General features: G+C 51.5%; 5 protein-coding genes across 5 annotated transcripts; 3 read left to right on the top strand and 2 right to left on the bottom strand.

Moving 5' to 3' along the window:
* Window positions 1-2,413: 2,413 nt before the first annotated feature.
* On the top strand, window positions 2,414-4,530 carry ERF2 (Eukaryotic peptide chain release factor GTP-binding subunit; the record flags this gene model as incomplete). The annotated part of the gene is made up of 2 exons (XM_053199284.2): window positions 2,414-3,706; window positions 3,757-4,530. The coding sequence occupies 2 exons, from the start codon at window positions 2,414-2,416 to the stop codon at window positions 4,528-4,530; spliced, it is 2,067 nt and encodes a 688-aa protein (XP_053043267.2).
* Window positions 4,531-5,133: 603 nt separating this feature from the next.
* On the top strand, window positions 5,134-6,153 carry N0V96_011227 (uncharacterized protein; the record flags this gene model as incomplete). The annotated part of the gene is made up of 1 exon (XM_065759206.1): window positions 5,134-6,153. The coding sequence occupies one exon, from the start codon at window positions 5,134-5,136 to the stop codon at window positions 6,151-6,153; it is 1,020 nt and encodes a 339-aa protein (XP_065612103.1).
* A 2,293-nt stretch (window positions 6,154-8,446) lies between these two features.
* On the bottom strand, window positions 8,447-10,618 carry N0V96_011226 (uncharacterized protein; the record flags this gene model as incomplete). The annotated part of the gene is made up of 1 exon (XM_065759205.1): window positions 8,447-10,618. One exon carries the CDS (start codon window positions 10,616-10,618, stop codon window positions 8,447-8,449), a length of 2,172 nt encoding a protein of 723 aa, XP_065612102.1.
* Window positions 10,619-11,894: 1,276 nt separating this feature from the next.
* N0V96_011225 (uncharacterized protein) lies at window positions 11,895-13,477 on the bottom strand (the record flags this gene model as incomplete). The annotated part of the gene is made up of 4 exons (XM_065759204.1): window positions 11,895-12,123; window positions 12,187-12,319; window positions 12,718-13,251; window positions 13,456-13,477. 4 exons carry the CDS (start codon window positions 13,475-13,477, stop codon window positions 11,895-11,897), a joined length of 918 nt encoding a protein of 305 aa, XP_065612101.1.
* Window positions 13,478-16,183: 2,706 nt separating this feature from the next.
* Window positions 16,184-17,392, top strand: N0V96_011224 (uncharacterized protein; the record flags this gene model as incomplete). Its single annotated transcript, XM_053199288.1, has 1 exon — window positions 16,184-17,392. The coding sequence occupies one exon, from the start codon at window positions 16,184-16,186 to the stop codon at window positions 17,390-17,392; it is 1,209 nt and encodes a 402-aa protein (XP_053043271.1).
* Window positions 17,393-18,432: the final 1,040 nt, after the last annotated feature.

Raw genomic sequence — 18,432 nt, 5'->3', positions numbered from 1 at the left:
TGTGAGAGTCATGGCGAGTAGTATCCACCAACGAAAGGCAACATGGAGACGCCTTCACTCTGACCATGGCTATATTGGGGGCTGTTTTGAATCGACATCTGGAGAAGCTTTCAAGGCTTACGGGGAGGTACTGAATGTAGACTTAAGGTTCACTGGCTGAAGCTCATCATGGACAAACGTAATCTAATGTGACTCCCTGAGTTTCATGGTCTGCAACGATGTTGGACATCGCAAGAGTAGATATCTAGTGTCGATTCACAGTTCACTACAGACCAAGAGACTGCCTTCCCGTCTTTGAGAGGCCAGCATTGAAGTTAGGATCTGTGGGATCGATGCTTCGGGATTTGGAGTTTATCTTGAGCAAATGGTTCCTTAGAGACTTGCGTGCTTCTCTTCATGGAAGTCTCTCGTTGTGCCGGGCTATCATCTCCACCGACGGGCATCGACATGCACCAACAGCCCGTTTTATAGCGGTAGCGTTTACGCCGGATTGATTGGAGAGCGTGTGAGATGCAATGCTTACTATAGAGCAAGTTCTCAGTGTCGTCGAGACCTTGTCCCCCCAAAGGGTCCGCGGACATAATGGGAAGCAATGATGGATCGCTGATAAACAGATCTACAGTCGCTCAGAAGATGACAATAGCGGTTGACTAGAGATCAATACCAAACCTGGTCTTCGGTAATAGTAACTATCATAAGGCTCATGTGCACGTAGCTAGAGACCGTAGAGCGCGGTTCATCCGCAGAAACGTGCGTTGGTTGTCAAAACAGCCATAAACTGTCAGAAGACCCGAGATGGTCAGGATATCCCTTGTTTGAGCAAACAAGCCATAATGTGGTGGATGAGGCAGCGTTGGTGCTGGCCATGGCGGCATAATCGCATCCTCTTACATGTTAAAGCAGTGAATCTCATGGACGAGGATCGGATCCAAGATGTCTCATTCACTGCGGCGTATGCTTGGATTGTGTGCGAATGGTTTTATTTGTGCCGTGTCCCAAGCATTTCCCTGGCGATGCTGCTCGGACGAAAGCGTTCCGAGCGAGGACCAACCCAGCAGATTAGGGAGATCATTCCGGGAACCCTCAGCGTTGCAGCAGCTCAACGGCGTTCAATGGAGGGGCAAGACGCGTCTTAAGCCACGGAATATAAGTAAGACCAAAACAACGGTTTAGCATTCCTCACATGCCAGCAATGAGAACGAGGGAACGGGAGGCTCAGAAACATCGCCAGTTTGGTAGGGACTGGACAGTAAACCAAAGGCTAGAACAACTATGGCCTGTGCGTTTTATGCTAATTGCTGCTTTGTATCCGTACTGGTGGTGTCCGAATGTTCGTAGGGCAAAGGCATCGACGACGGGTACCTGAGCGAAAGACACGCTCCTTCGTCCGTCGTGCTCCTCATCTCATCACCCCGGCACTGCAGCCATCGCGGCGCCGCGTGCTGTTGGCCTGTTGCTGCTGTAGCAATTTAAAGCTGGGACCCAGATCCGGCAATTGTAATTAAATTGGCCTGGCCTAGTTGCACCGGCGCCTGCATAAAAACGCGGCCAAAGCCGTTTCGCAGGGGGCTTGAGCGCAAGCACTATCGAGAAGTGGCAGTAAGACAGGTGGAGGCATGTTAGTGATGACAGACGGCAGCTACATCCTGCGCTATCCAGGCTAAACCAAACCAGGGCTCTATGCAACCTTCCAGATGCACAAAGCACGGATACCCAGGTTGTGCCGCCCCTTACATTGGGTCGCAGTATCCGTAAGGTAAAGTTTTACAGCGAATCCTGCCCAGCACCCAAGAAAACCCCCCCCGTCCGACTTGCGCTGCGGTGCTCCAATCCAATCCCTCTCCGTCACTGTTGGGCAATCCATGCCTGGACTGGGTCGCTTTCTGGTCTCGAAAAAGCAACACCAGGCACAAGACGAGACTCTGAGTCTTGTCCGACGCCTTCTTTGCTTCGCTCATTCACGGCTCGTCCGCCATCCCAACCTTCCTTTCTCCGTCTCTCTCTCTCTCTCTCTCTCCCACTCTCTCTACACGATACAACGACAAACGATACCAACCGATTCGCTCCCTCGCCTTAATACACGGGCCTTTTCCTATTCCTTCGCACGACCTCTTTTTAATACCACATTCCGACCGCAGACTTTTGCGCTTCAGCCTTTTCCAAACCTTCTACGATCCAGTCTCCGTACCTACCGAACCCTTCATCCCACGCGATAGTCATCACAACCTTACGTCAAAGCGCCGATTTTAAGACCGACCACCACCCTTCCCCCGGCCGCTCTCGACAAGCTCTTCTTCCAACCTTGCGGTACCTTTTGATCAACGTCAAAAAAGCGACATGTTATAGCGGAGGAAACCTGCGAACTTTCAATAATCGTTGCGCCGCCGATCCAACTGCAACATCAGCGCCCAAAATGACTTCAAAAGAACAGGCCGGTGGGCCTAGCACGCCGACCGACGATGGAGGGTTTCCAAAACCTCAATTTCCTGGGCGCTCCGACCGACCAGGCCCGCCGAGTATCATCTCATCGCGAATGACCGACATCGCGTCCGACGACGGCGGGGAAGCCGTAGCCCAGACCTTATCCGAAAACCCGCGCAGAAAATCTGGTCTGGCTTCAGAAACTATGTCGCGGCCAGGGACGGCCAAGACAGGCATGTCTGGACCTCTCGAAGGCCGGAGACGAGGCCCGCCGCCACGGATGAACTACATTACCAGTCTCAACGAGAAGAGGGGAAGCATCGGGGGTGGCAGTACCGCTGGTTCGATCAGCAGCAGACCGCCCAGCTCGACAAGCCGAAGTCATGTTCCGTCTCTTACGTCTTCAGCCTTCTTTCGTCCCATGAGTTCGCAGAAGTTGCAGGCCCAGCGTGGTGGTTCACGACCTGCGACCCGCCAGCAACCTACGTTGGAGGATACCGAACCTACGCCCGAACACAACCAGAGTGCCGCCGCTGCAGCGGCAGTAGCCAGTGGGGGACCAAATGCTCGGCACAGCGTCATCTCAAACCCCGTATCGAACCCCGTTGCACGTCTCCAGCGACAGCTCAGCGACGACGACAATATGAGACCACCTCCATCTCGCGGAACCGAATACACCGATCAAGGAACGTACGATCGAATCACAGCGAACACGAGTCCGACTCATGGTCACTATGCCGCCGGTAGCATGTCCGAGAGCGTCACCCCGCTGCAACGGAACCAGCGCAATAGCCGGAACCTGAGCGTCAATATCGACAGGGGCTTCAGAGAACGAGGCAATCAACCTAGCCCCATCAAATCGCCCCGATCTTTCCGCTCAAGTTTCTTGCTGCCGGGTAGAAGCGATCAGAACAAGTCTAACCGGACTTTACCTGGCGGCGAAAAGCTCTCATCGACCGCATCCACGCCGCAGCTCAACCCCGTAGACTCTTCAAGACCCGCCGACAAGAACAACTTAAAGAAGTCCAAGACAAACCTTGGCTATGTTTTCCAGTACTTCGAAGGCAACACTGTCTTCTGCTTGGGAGGCCGGTTCCAGAACACCAAGCATCGGCCAGTCAACGTAGCCACTGGGCTATTCATAATCATCCCCGCGGTCCTATTCTTCATCTTCTCAGCTCCTTGGATATGGCACAATATCAGCCCTGCCATTCCCATCACTTTCGGATACGTCTTCTACATTTGCATTTCCTCGTTCCTCCACGCATCCCTGTCGGACCCAGGCGTAAGTTGTGGCACCCGAACTTGAGTAAACACATAGCTGACCGCACATAGATTTTGCCGCGAAACCTTCATGCCTTTCCACCGGCTGATTCGACGGAGGATCCCCTCCGGCTGGGGCCCCCGACCAACGACTGGACGCTGATCAAGTCAGCAGAGTCAGCCACGGCCGCCATGGAAGTTCCAGTAAAACATTGTAGAACATGTAACATTTGGCGACCTCCCCGGGCTCATCACTGCCGTCTTTGCGACAACTGCATCGAGACCCACGACCACCACTGCGTGTGGCTCAACAATTGCGTCGGAAAACGCAACTACCGATATTTCTTTGCTTTCGTCTCCTCAGCAACATTTCTCTCTCTCTACCTTCTTGGCGCCTCCCTTGCCCAAATCCTCGTACACATGCACCGATCCGACATTTCTTTTGGTAAATCCATCGACGACTTCCGCGTTCCCTTCGCCATGGTCATCTACGGCTTCATTGCCTTCTTATACCCTGCTGCCCTCATGGGCTACCACATCTTCCTCATGGCGCGAGGCGAAACCACGAGGGAGTATATCAACTCCCACAAGTTCATCAAGGCAGAGCGGTTCCGAGCCTTTACTCAGGGTAGCATGCTCAAGAACTGGATCGTCGTCCTTTGTCGGCCGAGGCCTCCCACCTACTACCAATTCAAGAAGAGATACATTGGTGGTGATCAACGCCTCGGTGCTCTCCGGGATCAAAAGGTCGACATCCAGGGTATGGAGATGCAGAACGTCAGACCAACGACAGGGTTTCAAGGACCCGTCTCCTTGCGCAACGAAACAAGCACTACCGCGACATAATTACCCATTTCTTTGATTGTTTTCTGCGTGGCGTTGTTTAGGAGCCATCATACGTTTTAACGGATCCTGGATACCTGTAATGTATGTTTTCTATTATACCCAGCTTTACCTATCAAAGCAGGTAAACAGACATAAAACGCCGGTTCTCTCCCTCGGTGCAGGGGGCGAGGGCCCGTATTATTTTCATCGCGGCAATGCGCTACGATATCGGAGCCAGTACATAGACGTTTGGCGCAAATTGCTGCGCCCGTAACAAATGCTAGTTCATAACCCGAGTTGAAAGCTTCCACAATCATGTGATGTGTGTCTTTGGTTCCTGAATCACAGCTGCTTGCCTCTAGCAATCAATGATCAAACACGCTTCCACACCACCACTATGCTCAAACGAGACAGAACTGTGAATCACTAATTGGTGCAACATTTGGCAAACATATAAATAGGCTCAATGTTTTCACGTATCATCTGCCACGGTATTACTTTTATACACCAGAGGCAACAGCAAGTATCACAACGACATCAAGCAACAAAAAGGTGCCTGCAGAGAATAAGCTCTTTCATATTCAAAATCCACATCCCAAGCCCTCCAAGGAGCGATCAGCTACAATGGCTTACGTATTCGACGGATACTCCGAAGCCAGCTCTGGTCGGAACACACCTCGCGGCCTGCAAGGCTCTGGCTCTGGAGGGGGAGGAGGCCGTCAGCAGCGTCGTTATGGGAATGGAGATATACCCGTCGGTGGCCTACCTGGAGGGATCTACTACGGTACGGGTCGCTTCTACGAGGAGAATTTGCGCAATGAGCAACGGCGGCGGCAACAGCAACAGCAGCAGGAACGAGAACAGAATCAACAGCGGCACCGGCACGATCCGCAGTGGCAGCCAGAAGAGCAAGATGAGCAGCAACCTCGACGCGATCAACAACAACAGCCGCGGTACGCCTATTTCGGTGGCTTCCGCCGAATGGACGGCACTGGACCCGAGAACGATGCTGCGAGAGAGGCTTCTGCTGCTGCGAGAGCGTTCCTTGAAGCACTGCAGAGAGAGCACTGGCGGCGGAGACAGCAGGAGGCTGATGCCGGAGGTGGTGGGTTTGGCTTGGGCCCTGGTGATGGGTACGGAGAGGTTGGTGAGGATGATTTTGGCCCGACGGAGGAGATTCGGTTTGAGGATTTGTTTGGGGATATCTTTGGAAGTTTCGGTGGAGGAGGAGGGAGAGGAAGTATGGGCGGCAACGGTAGAGGCGGTCGCACATTCGAACCCCGTCCCGACCCCGGCACTGAACCTGGACCTGGACCTGGACCTGGACCTGATCAGGGCCGTACCGATGGTCTCGGTGGCCAAGGGGGTGGCGGGGGAGGAGGCGATCGCAACCCCGACCCGGCGGCTAATGGCCCCGGCAGAAACGGCGGTACCTTCCGGCCGGGCTACCAGTCCCCACCAGGTCACTATGGAGGTGGATGGTATGGTTACGGTCCCGCGTTCGGAGAAGCGGCACGCGCTCGACGGGGAGGGGCGGGGATGACCTTTGCTGATCTCTTCGAGCTTTATCAAAGCTGGCCTGGTCCGGATAATACGTTTGGGGATTATGACGAGTCGGGGAATATGCCTGATGCGTATTTTTGATCGTTGGGGTTCCTGGGTTGCCGGTCGGAGTTGGGGGTTCAGGACAATTTGGGGGTACATCAAGAGTGAGTACCGAGTAAGGTACTCAAGTAGATAGCTGGGCGTTGAATATTTCTAGAAGTACAATGATGCAAACTACCTTTATTTCGGTGTGGTAATAGCTCGTTCCAGAGATTTCTGTGACCGAGTTCTTCCTTTCTGCCCCCAATACACTCTTTCTGTTTTCGATGGGTCAGCGGCAGATAGTCAAGATGTATCGTGGCTTGAGTTTATTGGTCATACGGGTGGTAATACGGGTGAAATAATGGCCAGGATACGATCTCGATCATCCCACTCGGACCGTCAACATGGTTATACAAAGTGCACACCACTTTTACGTGGGTTCCTACACTAAGTACGTGGATCGCGTAGCTACTCAAGGGCAATGGGAGCCAAATTGATGAGTCCTTGGGTTGAAGAAGACGCTGGTCCTACACAGCCACCAAATGTTGTGCCCCCAATACGGCGCAGCAGAGTACGATCAGGCCCTTTTTCTTCCAACAGTATGTCTTAAACGTACCGTGCATGCCTACTATCTGCTTACGGCCGAAATGGTCAGCCTGTGCCATAATCCCGCTCCTTGCTTGAGTAGGGAAAACGTCTCAAGATTGGCCTATTCCCGTACACCCTGCTTGTTCTTGCATGCTAGTGAACTTACCTAGTCTTGACAAGGCTGACAACCTTGCTTATATGAGCGACGATACGAGGCGCTACATCCTCAGTTCGGGAACTTGGGAAGAGACCTGAAGCATGCCTTACGAGCACTTTTATCTCTTCGCACTGCTTATTCTCATACTTTCTCCGTTTGGAACTCATCGACTATCGATACCTTATACCACAACTACGCGCTATGTATTCCTTGTCTAGGCCTCACGATGTTAGCGTCTTAGCTGCTAGCAAGACATATGCAAATGAGAAGGATTGGAATCGTATGCAGCCTATCATTACCAAGCTCTATCGAGATGAAAACAAATCTCTGAGACAAGTAAGGGAGATCATGGAATCCCAATATCATTTTTACGCTACGTAAGTCAACCGTGAATCGCATGGGTGAGTCATGACTTTCTGACTGAATCTTGTCCAGAACTAAGATGTACAAGTCAAGATTAAAGACGTGGAAACTAGGTAAAAAACTTAAAGAAGCTGAAGTAATGGTAATGCTTCGACAAAAGGAGGACCGCGATGCCACCGGGAAGCCTTCTCAGTTCTTCCTCCGAGGTCAGCAGGTCAATTGGGACCGTGTGGTTCAGTATTTGAAACGCCGACCAGATCTGCAAGACACAAACGGAGTCGACATTGCACGATATATAGAGGCAAGCCTAGACATAAAGTGCTCGACACCTTCGCCAACTTTATCAAAGACTGAAATACCCCGTCGGATGGAGTCACATCCAGACTTGCGTCGGCTTGATGACTCCTTCAGGATTATACATTCCTACCTTGATGGGGCTTTCGAAACAGGCTTGGTCATCATAGACGGACGTAGTCTTTATGGACCAAACGGGAAACCAGCAAAGCAAAGGGTCAGGAAGTGGCATGACGACATGGCCGACGTCCATGCCTTACTGAGCAGCCGGAAAACAACTACAGGCTTCTGCCTTCTCAACAAGCAACTCGATTTACTGAAACAACTCATAAGGGAACAAGACCCTGAGCTGCTTATACTAACATTCCACGACATCCTTGACCTGGAACCCAAGCTCTATGAGACACTCCTGGTTTTTGTATGCAGAATGCATCAGGCCATATTTGGTGAACAACATCCACTCAGCTTGATCTGGGATAATCTCGTTCGCTTCACTGAAGATACCCGCGTGCAGTTTGTGCTGAGAACGGCCGTTTTCACTGCAAATGAGATGGAGGCGAAAATGGGGGCTCAGTCTGCGATGGCGGAGGCTCTAGAGTGCCTTCAAGTGGATGTACATAAGAAAAGCGGCTCTAAGGACACGTTTGGGAGTTCAAGAGATTGAAGCGCTTCCAAGGAGAATATCTCACACGCTTGATCAAGACCAACGGCGTATAATCGAGAGCGTTTGGGGCCCGAAGCGTATCAAATGAGTCTAGCATAAGTATATTGACTACATGGATTGTCTGTACAATATTGTGAGAATGTCGAAATCTTTAGCAGAATGGTGTCTCTTGGCTAACAGATGTACTCTATTGATCACAACAAAGATCGTGCTTGGAGGCGAAATCTCTTGAATGCTGCTAGTGATGAGAGCACATGTGGGAACAGAGTCTTCCTACCCTATGTCTATCCCATCCGGAAACGACGCCTCTGCGGAATAAAACGAAGGCCAGAAAAAGGCAGATTCTCAGGAATTTGCGATTCGTGTGAACCCAAATCTTCGATTCTCATAAATGCCAGTAAACCTATTCTCACCGTGAGGCCTGGGATAGACTCGAGAACTATAGCGCACGTTGCGTGCTCCAGAGGCGAGAAGCATATTGCCGTAAGTTTTCGGCCGAGGAAGGTATCTTCGTATCCGAAGTCTGGGGTAAACTTGACGACAAACTCTCCTTTTCCATCAAGGGGTTTCCGTGTTGTCGGAAGATAAAACATGTCGTCGTGCGAAGTACCCGAACGCCGACTGATCTTCCGATAGCAGAGGGGAGCGGTCTGGAAAGACCAGCATTCGATGTGAAGATACCTCGTACACTGCAGGATCGAAAAGCCAAGACCACCAGTCTCAAAGAATTCGGCCCATTGAATTGCGTTGCCCTGAGGCGTTTCCATCCAAACCTCCGCGTCAAAGTTTTCCGTAAGTTCCACTAACTTGGGAGGCCTCAGATGGAAATACCCCTGATGACCAAACAGCGTCTTCCCATTCTGCGATACCCACGACCAGCTTGGAAAGCCTGCCAGCCTGGCATAGTTCTTCCCTTCAGGTCGGATCTCCCATTGGAGTCCAACCAGAAAGGCGTGTTTCGAAGCAGTGGCGTCTACTACTGGCCAACCGGAGGCGACTATGGGAATGCCCCAATACGAAAAGCACCCTGGGTTAACTCGCGACCACTTCTTCAACACTCCAGACACAGCAGAGAGCCTATCGCTCGAGTAAGTCAGCTGACGATCGCAGTACTTTTGAAGGATAGCCCAGACACCGTCTGGGGTGTTGAGCAGAGTCCATTCGGGCCTCTCGTGATGCTCCAGATTCCCCTGCAAAGCAAGGGGACGTGTGAGGTGTTCGAAGCACATCATGTCATGGCACTCGAAAGAGACCTCGTAGTTGGAAAAGTAAAGTCTTCTCCTAGACAGACACGTCTCTTGAAACGTCCAACCCCGCGTGGACCACTTCGATCTCGAGATCTGGTTGAGTTGCCACTGGTGGCTGAAGTTTGTGACAATCTTTTGCTCACCAATTGTTTTGGTAATTGGAACGTGTTGCGTTCGGCCGAGAGACAAGCCCGGCAGCCCGTAGCTTGGGTCTTTGGCGCCGATAGCGATGATGCTGAGTTCTGCGTCGCCGTAGATCTGGTCCATCCTCTCCACCTGACTCATCTTGTGAGTCGCGTCATCTTGCCAGATGCAGTATCTGTCAATCCAGATGTAGCGGAAGCCAAGCTTGATGGTGGCCCTCATGGCATCCTGGATGACTGGCGGAAGGTCGTCCGGCAGATGAGGGTAAGTGTACTTGTCAGGAGGCGCGACTCCCCACACGTAGCTCAACGCTACGTAGCGATACCTAGTGCTTGGATCCGTGTTGATAATCAGACGGGTTTCGCAGTCTATGAGCTTGAAGTGAGGAAGAGTCTGCCAATTCGAGCTGGTACGACATGCGTCGTGATGACGCTCGCATAAGTGTATCCATGATCGGATTAGGCCGTAGTCGATTCTCTCTTCGCGCAAGACTCTGGCTTGCATCGGTAGGTCTAGAAGAGGCTGAGAGGGCTCCAAGATGGCGGTGGATGCAAGAGAGACCAGGCTGCCTGGTGCCTCTCGATGGGCGAAACGGATCCACGCTGTCAAGCCGCCGCCCGCGCTGGTATTGCCAAAGTACTGAGCAGAAGCTGTCTTGTAGTGAGAAGGATTCATGACAAGGAGGAACACTGCCGAATAGTCTGGAAGTCTCTTATCACTCTTCCGGTTGTCCTGAGCAGCAAAGTTGTAGAGCAGACTGGCAGGAATCGCCAACATAACCTTCTCCTTCTCAGCCATCGGATAGCGGGTGAGATTGAAGCCGATGGAGAAGACCAAGTCACAGAACGGACAACTTGGTATCATGCCTGGGGGGTATTGACTAATTCTCTCCTCACGGGTGAGCGGTCTCCAGTCTCCAACATGTTGGATATATTTGGTCCAGCTAGTCTTGTAACTCTGAGCCGAGCCAATGGCCGGAAGACCGTCGAATCGAGCCGGGTTGAAGACTGCCTGCAGGTCTAGCTTGGTGCAGTTGCGACAAAGTCGGTCATCTGAGAAGGACATGATGATCTTGCATGGGTGTCTGTTAGTGGTGCTGTTGAGATGAGGAAGTGAGGTTGGCGAGGCTCTGGAATCCTGCCTGCGCAACTCGGCATTAGGCGTAAGCGCCCCTGTCACGACTTTTCGTCCAATTACATCCGCTTCATGCAGCAGCGGCTTGGCCAGCAACGTCGCGCGAGACATCGGATCCAGCACCCATGGATTACGCAAAGACCCAACCAAGCTCACGCCAGGATAACAAGCCAGACTCTTTATGTGATCCTCGACTACCTTATGAGACAAGCTGCATGCTACCCTGTCCTGTCTGAATTAAAATAGAGCGTATCCGTATTCAACAATTGGTCCCAATTGCCTGGCATGGGTTGTGTTCCCGCGGCAAACACCCAGTCGAGATCCAACCTCATGTCCATATCGATGCCCTCGTGATCTTCCCGCTGATCCCCTTGCTGAATGGGAGATATGCTCTGGAAACTGCCTATGCTCTTCGACCCGGCCGGGCTATCGGTACGCGCTCGTTTCCGAGACGCCTGCTCGCTCTGCCGTAGGGCGCCGAGACCGGGGGTTAGCATGGCGTTACGTGAAGGACAATGACCTAGCCGGCGAGAGCGCAACTCCCACTTCCGTTGCAGCATGAGAAGAAAGTCCCGAGACCGTTTGGCGCACTCCCAAGTGCCTGATAGCTCCTCTAGAGCCCGGAAGCATACGCTCAAGTGTGTCGTCGTCTCTGTGGTCCTCTTCCGTCTGCGGCGGGATATAGATGCGAAGATGAGTATGATGGCTGCAGAGAAGATGATGGCTACGCCTTGGATAGGAACTCGCTTGAGGGAGTATTGGCGTTCATAAATGATGATCAGTTTTGCTACTGCGGCTGCTGACTCAATGCACATTTGTTGCGCATGCATGTAGCCGGGACCTTGAGGTGGTTGAGGTTGGATATAGCTCGACGACATCCACGGCCTGTGGGCATGTATTACGTTTTGATAGTATTGCATACTGCGCACGAAAAAGGTGAATAAAAAGCTGCACGAGAACAGGAATCAACAACATGGATTTGTACTCACTGTAACAGAAGAACATGAGGAAGGAATGACCCCTCTGAGTCTTCTAGATCGACTTGTATCGTGCGCGGCAAGTTCTCCTTCCAAGCAAATAATATCGAAACGATCTTCTCGTTGTTGGCCTGTAATATGTCCCGAGGAATCCGAGAGTTGCCATATCTACCGGAACAGCCTTTAGTACCATTAATCTAGACAGAAACATTGATATCCGGGCAATTCACTCACAGTGTGTGACCAAGAGGTGCCATGATCTCGCATAACTCTATCCTGTGAAGACTAACAGCCTCGGCGTGGTCCTGTTGGGGTACTGGTGAGTTGCCGTTGCTAAGACGCGAAACGTAAGGGAACCATTGCTCGACCCGTCCATCTGACAAGTCTACTATCGGTTTCTCGACTGTGATGTCGTCCATGCTGATACGGAAAGGTCGACCTCTGTAGAATCCGAGCGTCCTAGAAAATCTTGAAGTCAGAACAGAGCCGCCGGCAACGCTGGGAATGGCGCTAGGCGCTTACTGATCCATTGTGTATGCGCCCCAGAATACGGCTCGACGAAGCTCGGCTTCGGCAGGTTTAAGAATCCCGCTGTTTACGTACGGTGTCATGTCCTTGTGCAAAGCCAGATCAAACGCGAGCCGAATTGCCATTGCTGGATCGAGAGCTGTTAGTTTCTCGTGTGTCTCAGTCCACACATGGGATGGGCTGGGGCAACTGTACCACTATACAACCAACCGCGAGAGTCTCTATTCGCTCCTATTTCATGGCTACTGAGGACAATCATTGCTTGTACCGTAGAGACTGAAGGCGAGTCTAAATCGATCTCTAGAAGAGTCTTGGCTCGTGCGGCGAAGAAATCCGGAAGAGACTTTGGGAAGGTTATAAAGCTCGGGTGATATCGTGTTTCGAAAGTAGCGCCTAACGAACACCTGCACAGAATTAGCATGATCAAGTAATGATCAACCTAGAGGTGGAATCTATGTTGAATATACATTGCATTTCTGAGTGCCTCGGAGTAATATGGCGTGTCTTCTTCTCGCTCATGCCAACTATGCTTCGCTTCTTCGTAGAGAGTCCTATCGACCACATGCTGAAAGGGGTCCTGCCATGTGAAGTAGAGATTGATCAGATGATCTTCGAGATCTTGCGGTACCTGCTTGCCGTAGCCCATGTTGTCGAGGTGTTCCTGGCCATCATTGCGCACGGTTCGATCCATAGCCAAAGTATCGGCTCCCACAGGTAGTTCCATCAAGCTGAAGTTAGATGTTGGTCCGAAATACGAGATACGACCATTTGGGCCAATTTGAAGAGACCCCAGTCTATCAGACAACTGGTTGACGAGGTCCTCTTCCGTTGTGCCCGAACCGGCGTCGTCGTCTCCATTGTCGCTCAAAGCAGCATCTTCGGAGTACGTGCTTAACAGAGGATGGCTCGGGGTCCGGACGCTGGCGACGCCAACACCAGTTGCAATGATGTTATCGGCATTTTCAGAGGGGCTCCATTCCCAATCGGCAATCGCTCTCGTTGTCAAGTTCAATGACTCGTCTTGAACCGGCGGTACATGTCCGGCGATTACATCGTTGCCTAAATTGAAGGACGACGGGTCAAAAGGCAGTGTAAAGTCTAGAGGAAGTTGATCTGGAGGTAATAAGGTATCGCTAGATGGAGCACAGGGTGCCAATACTTGCGGCTCTAAGGATAAAACTGGGTCAATTGGTGGTGTTTTGTCGCGTTCTAGAGCCAGTTGGACCGTCGAAAGGCCTAGAGTGTTTAGTATTCGGGTCAGACTTTTGGCCTCTTCTGAAGGCATAGGCGGGAGTTGGAGGCCCTTTTGATTGATAAAGTGACAAAGCTGGTCGACCCTGTTCGACAGTAATTCGACAGCGACACGCAGTGACAGTCTAACGTTTGTCAGTCTCGATCAGTTCGCTCGAAATGAAGAAACTGCAAAGAGAATCTAACTTGCGCTTGTCCTCTCCGGCTTGGTAACGACACTCTCGGCGCTTAGTTTTGCAATTGGAACACGAAGGCGTTGCGCCGTCGCACTATTGGCAATCTGTTAATGGGATGCTAGAGGATCAAGCCTGAAGCCATCGTCGTGATATGAAAGTTGGAGGATGGAAACATGACAATGAGGCTGGGGAAGGCAGCGCATACCTTGATCTTGCTTTCCCGACAGGAAATGCAGGCCGTAGTGACATGCCTCCTCTTGGCGTCGGGCTTCGATGATTGGGGCATACTGCCTTGCCTCTCTGGAACTTGTCTCCCGGATTCTATGTTGAAGGTGTGGAGGTTGATGAAGTTGGGCTGGGGTAAATCAAAGAGATGACGGGGCGGTGGACACTTCTTGGCCGCACCGAGGCCCACTGGTAGGAGGACATTCTTTTACAGCATGAACCCCGGTGTGCTAGCTACCTGGACCAAATGGCTTTGTAAGTTGCTTCGGCCGTGTTCGTACCGGTACCTAGCGCTGACCGCGGGGCGCGTGTGCGCCACGCCCGGATGTACAGGGGACTTGCTGGACGCTAAAGTGACTATGTTGCACCGAATGAATGTGCACTAAAGTTCACTCCAGATGTGGGCAACAACGCACTGGACGGTTACGATATGATTCGATGGTCTTTCCACTGGGATTGGGAAAAATTGTAAGATGTTTTCTCTTACTTGAGGTAATGCAGTGGGAATTATCAATACTATCTGGAAGACAACGACTATTCTTGTTAGCGTTTCATTGCCCACATGGAATCTGCGTGGATATTCGGATTATGGATCAAGAACATCTCGAGCACACTTTTGCAACCACCAGCCACTTGTACATGAATCAAGGATTTACAGCTACAGAATTACACTTTGTGTATCTTAATTGATGGCCGAAACACGCGGTAATGCTACTCATCTAGGTCAAGTACTATTGGGGCGGGATTAAGTCAACTCGCACAATTCTGCATATCGAGTCGTACATCCTCATTCTAATGAATCGTAGCAATAGAATAAAGATAGCTGGTCAGTGCTAAACCTTAATCTTATTCAAAGTATGCGAAAGAGTGCCGGTGTCTTTCCTCTAGACATGAAGCACTGACATGTCCGAAAGAGCCGGCCCGCGGGACTCCCCGAGTCACTCCTCTTCAAACTTGTGGCATGATGGGGATCTCGGGTCTAATGGCTTTCCAATGGAACTATTTCCAGGAAAGAGATGTAATGAACAGCTTTCATGATTTAGCCTCTCCTCTGGTTGGCACTTTGAGAATTGGAATTGAGTCTGGGATTGCTACCTGATGACTGATTTATTCCCATCGAGGCAAGGCGTTCGTGATATGCCCTTGCTCATATGATCCGGAATCTTCTCGAGACGGCATGATGGAATAACTACCTTACTTTCAAAACCTAACTGCCATAGACTAAGAGTCGCATTATTAAGCCTCCTAGTACGCGTATCGCACGTGCTCACAGGGACCTAAACACCATTGGCATGTTTGAGGCGTTAAGGGAGCTCGAGCACGTCCTCTGGCTTGCAAGACTAATGAGCCATTACTGAAAAGAACGCCTTACTCGAAGAAGAAGTTGCATCCAGTCCAATGAAAGGCCTTTCTCCATCCTTGGATTTTTGCTAGTAGTAAAGCCACAGCGTAGAGCAGCCTTTAAATTCTCGGTACCGTGCCGAAATGATTCCAGACGAACTTAGCGACTGAATCTGATAACCAAAAATCTGGTCCGAGGTCAAAGTCAATCTCCTTAGCCAGAAACGTAGGGACACCCACATGAGTCTAGATTCGACGAGAAATCAAGCGGCGCCAGATTTCTCTAAATCACGTGCTTCATCCTCATGATCACTTCTCAAGACGATGCTACTGGATTATGATGAGTAATGGTATCCTGAAAGCTTAGTCGGAATCATAGTCCGGGGAAGATCTGGAATTTGAGCCGCACTAAGATCTCATAGGACAATCGGAAATCGGTTTCCGAAGTCCCCACCTACCTTGGCCCCAGAAGTCAGGTAGACCCGGAGGCAATTGTCATGCAACAAAGTCCAATTTCTACGTTCGTCGCCGAATATTGACTCATAAGTCGAGATGTTTCCCCAGGTGATCAGCACGAGGGGGAGAGATTCTGTGACGGTGAGCATCTCCGTATGGGGCCGGTTCACGGCGGACCCATCCGGAGCTCAATCGGGTAATTCTGACCGGTAGAGGAGCGCCCGATCCCTAACTTAACCTCGTCAGACAATGCCCTGTTCGGACTTCTGCAAGTGTGCGAATCGAATTGATGGAGAGGACTACCAATCTACAGTTCCGCATAGGCTGTGGTTGGATCATCTCAACAGACTTCCAACGCCAGAACTAAGTCTCGATATTCTACCGAATGTGGAGAGCGCCAGCCCACTACACGGTCCTTTCAAAATATAAATACCCCGCGCTTCTCCCTCCACGAGCGGTGGGATATCAGGTAGTGTCATAGAATACCTTATATTACAACGATCCATCACCTTTCTACTAACACCTGAAATAAGTACAACAAGATGGCTATCAGAAACGGACAAGCGAACGGCAGTCACTCTCCCAGCACGGCCTCCTCCCGCCTATTCTCAAAATCGGAAACGACAGCAGTAGAACGATTTGCGACCACTTGTTCCCAACGAGCCTCTCCAGATGATTACCCGCTCGCCGCATCCATCGAAAAGAACATACCGATCTACGACCTTCCTGAATACTCAACCTTAAGCGACACAGAACGCACAGAGCTACAAGACGAATGGTATCGCGTACTGATTTCTGGCCCAGGCGTCTTTGTCACAAAGGGCCTTTTCCGCGACAAAGCGCTGATCCAGTCAGCAAACGCAGCTTTCGCATCAATCATAGAGGACGAGAAGAAATCAGGAACCGCAAAGGGTGACCACTTTGCCAGCGCCGGCAAAAACGACCGCATCTGGAACTCGTTCAGCAAACACGGCCTCAAGGACCCGGCGTCCTTTGTCAACTACTATTCGAATCCATACCTCGGCTTGATCTCGAGCGCGTGGCTTGGACAGGGTTACAGGATCACAGCGCAGGTCAACAACACCAAGCCCGGTGCCTCGCCGCAGGTCTGCCACCGCGACTACCATGTTGGTTTCCAGACCGCAGAAGCAGCCGCGCAGATCCCACGAGCAATGCAGGTCGCCAGCCAGCTCTTGACGCTGCAGGGCGCTGTAGCCCACTCCGAGGTGCCTCTCGAAAGCGGTCCCACAAGGCTGCTGCCGTTTAGCCAGACGTTCGAGGCCGGCTACGTCTCGTACCGCCGCCCCGAGTTTAACGATTACTTTTTGAACAATTACGTCGCCTTGCCGCTCGAGGTGGGAGATGGGCTCTTCTTCAACCCGGCGCTCTTCCACGCGGCTGGCAAGAACGAGTCGAGCGATGTGTACAGGATGGCGAATTTGCTGCAGATCAGCAGCCCCTTTGGCAAACCGATGGAGTCTGTGGACGCCGTGCCACTGGTGGAAAAGAGCTGGGATCACTTGCTAAAGTTATACGAAGACGAAGGGCTAAGTGCCAGGGTAAAGTCGTTCATCGCGGCTGTGGCAGAGGGATACCCGTTTCCTACGAACTTGGACAACAACCCGCCAAGAAATGAGGGTATGGCGCCAGAATCAGAGCAGGACAACGTCACACAGAGTTTGGTCGAGAAACGAAGCAGAACCGAGGCAGTAGAAGCGCTGAAAGCATTTGTAAAGAGATCGTCAGCATAAGTATATACGTATAGCTCGCCTGTAGAACAAGCGCCCACTCAAGGTATTTATTGCAAGTTGTTTGATGAATCCCTCTCATGTGGTCCGGATAGAGTGCAGTCAATCAAACCTAACCTGTTACGCAATACTGATGCAGATGTTGAACATGCTTATTGCCAAGACCATCTGGACTAGATGTATATCGATGGCTTTAAGTCTTGGATGTAGGTTAACTTTTCAATCCTAGGAATATTGGCATTGTCAGTGAGAGGCTCTTGGGTACCGATTTGCTCAACTCCCGCACCTATCGCATCTACGTTGATCGACGAACCCCACATCTACGAGGGATCGGGATTGCTTATGCACGTCAGCAAAAGCGGATGCGCCCTGTTCGAAGCACAATGAAGACAAGCGCATCAGAACGCATGAGGCTACGGAGATAATCAAGCACTGGCTGATGCCGGCGCCATGGCTCGTCAGCCTCGAAAGTCGCGTCCAAAATAGATGCGACTGTTAGCCGTCCTCCCCACGTGTGCCTCCTCAGTGGGCCATTGCCGCCTTAACGAGGACAATTTACCACAATTATCATTCAATTGCCGCAATTTGCCTGCCACCTTAGGGTTTGATTCAAATAGCTTGAGGATGTGACGTTGCTCCCTGTTACTTGCTTCTTGGTCTGCTGCAACTTTCGTGTTCCGGCCTTGTCCACGTAGGCTCCGATCCACGCGCCATGTGTGTCTTTGGTCAAACGGGATTCTGTGGGATTGAAAATACCATCATCAGTTGGGCCACATCGAACACGGATCAACCAGTCGGAACAGGGGCTTGAACAGCCATCGGTCCCATTCCTCAGCTGTCGTCGGGCAACTAGCGTCGACGGACACGGGGGAGAGCAACGTTGAGAGTGACATCACATGTGAGACCTCCATTCCTTCTACTGCCGATACGAGTTTTTGCGCACGGAAAAGTTGGGGGCCACACAGGCACACACTGACCGCTAAAATGCTTCTTGCGGGATCTGCACCGCTGAGTGGTGATCTACCATGCCCACACTTCTCGTG

The sequence above is a fragment of the Colletotrichum fioriniae genome (assembly GCF_027942845.1).
Source record: "Colletotrichum fioriniae strain IMI 355084 chromosome Unknown scaffold_17, whole genome shotgun sequence".
NCBI classification, from domain to species: domain Eukaryota; kingdom Fungi; phylum Ascomycota; class Sordariomycetes; order Glomerellales; family Glomerellaceae; genus Colletotrichum; species Colletotrichum fioriniae.
The sequence above is the reverse complement of the archived record's forward strand: the minus strand, read 5'-3'. Positions and strand labels throughout refer to the sequence as shown.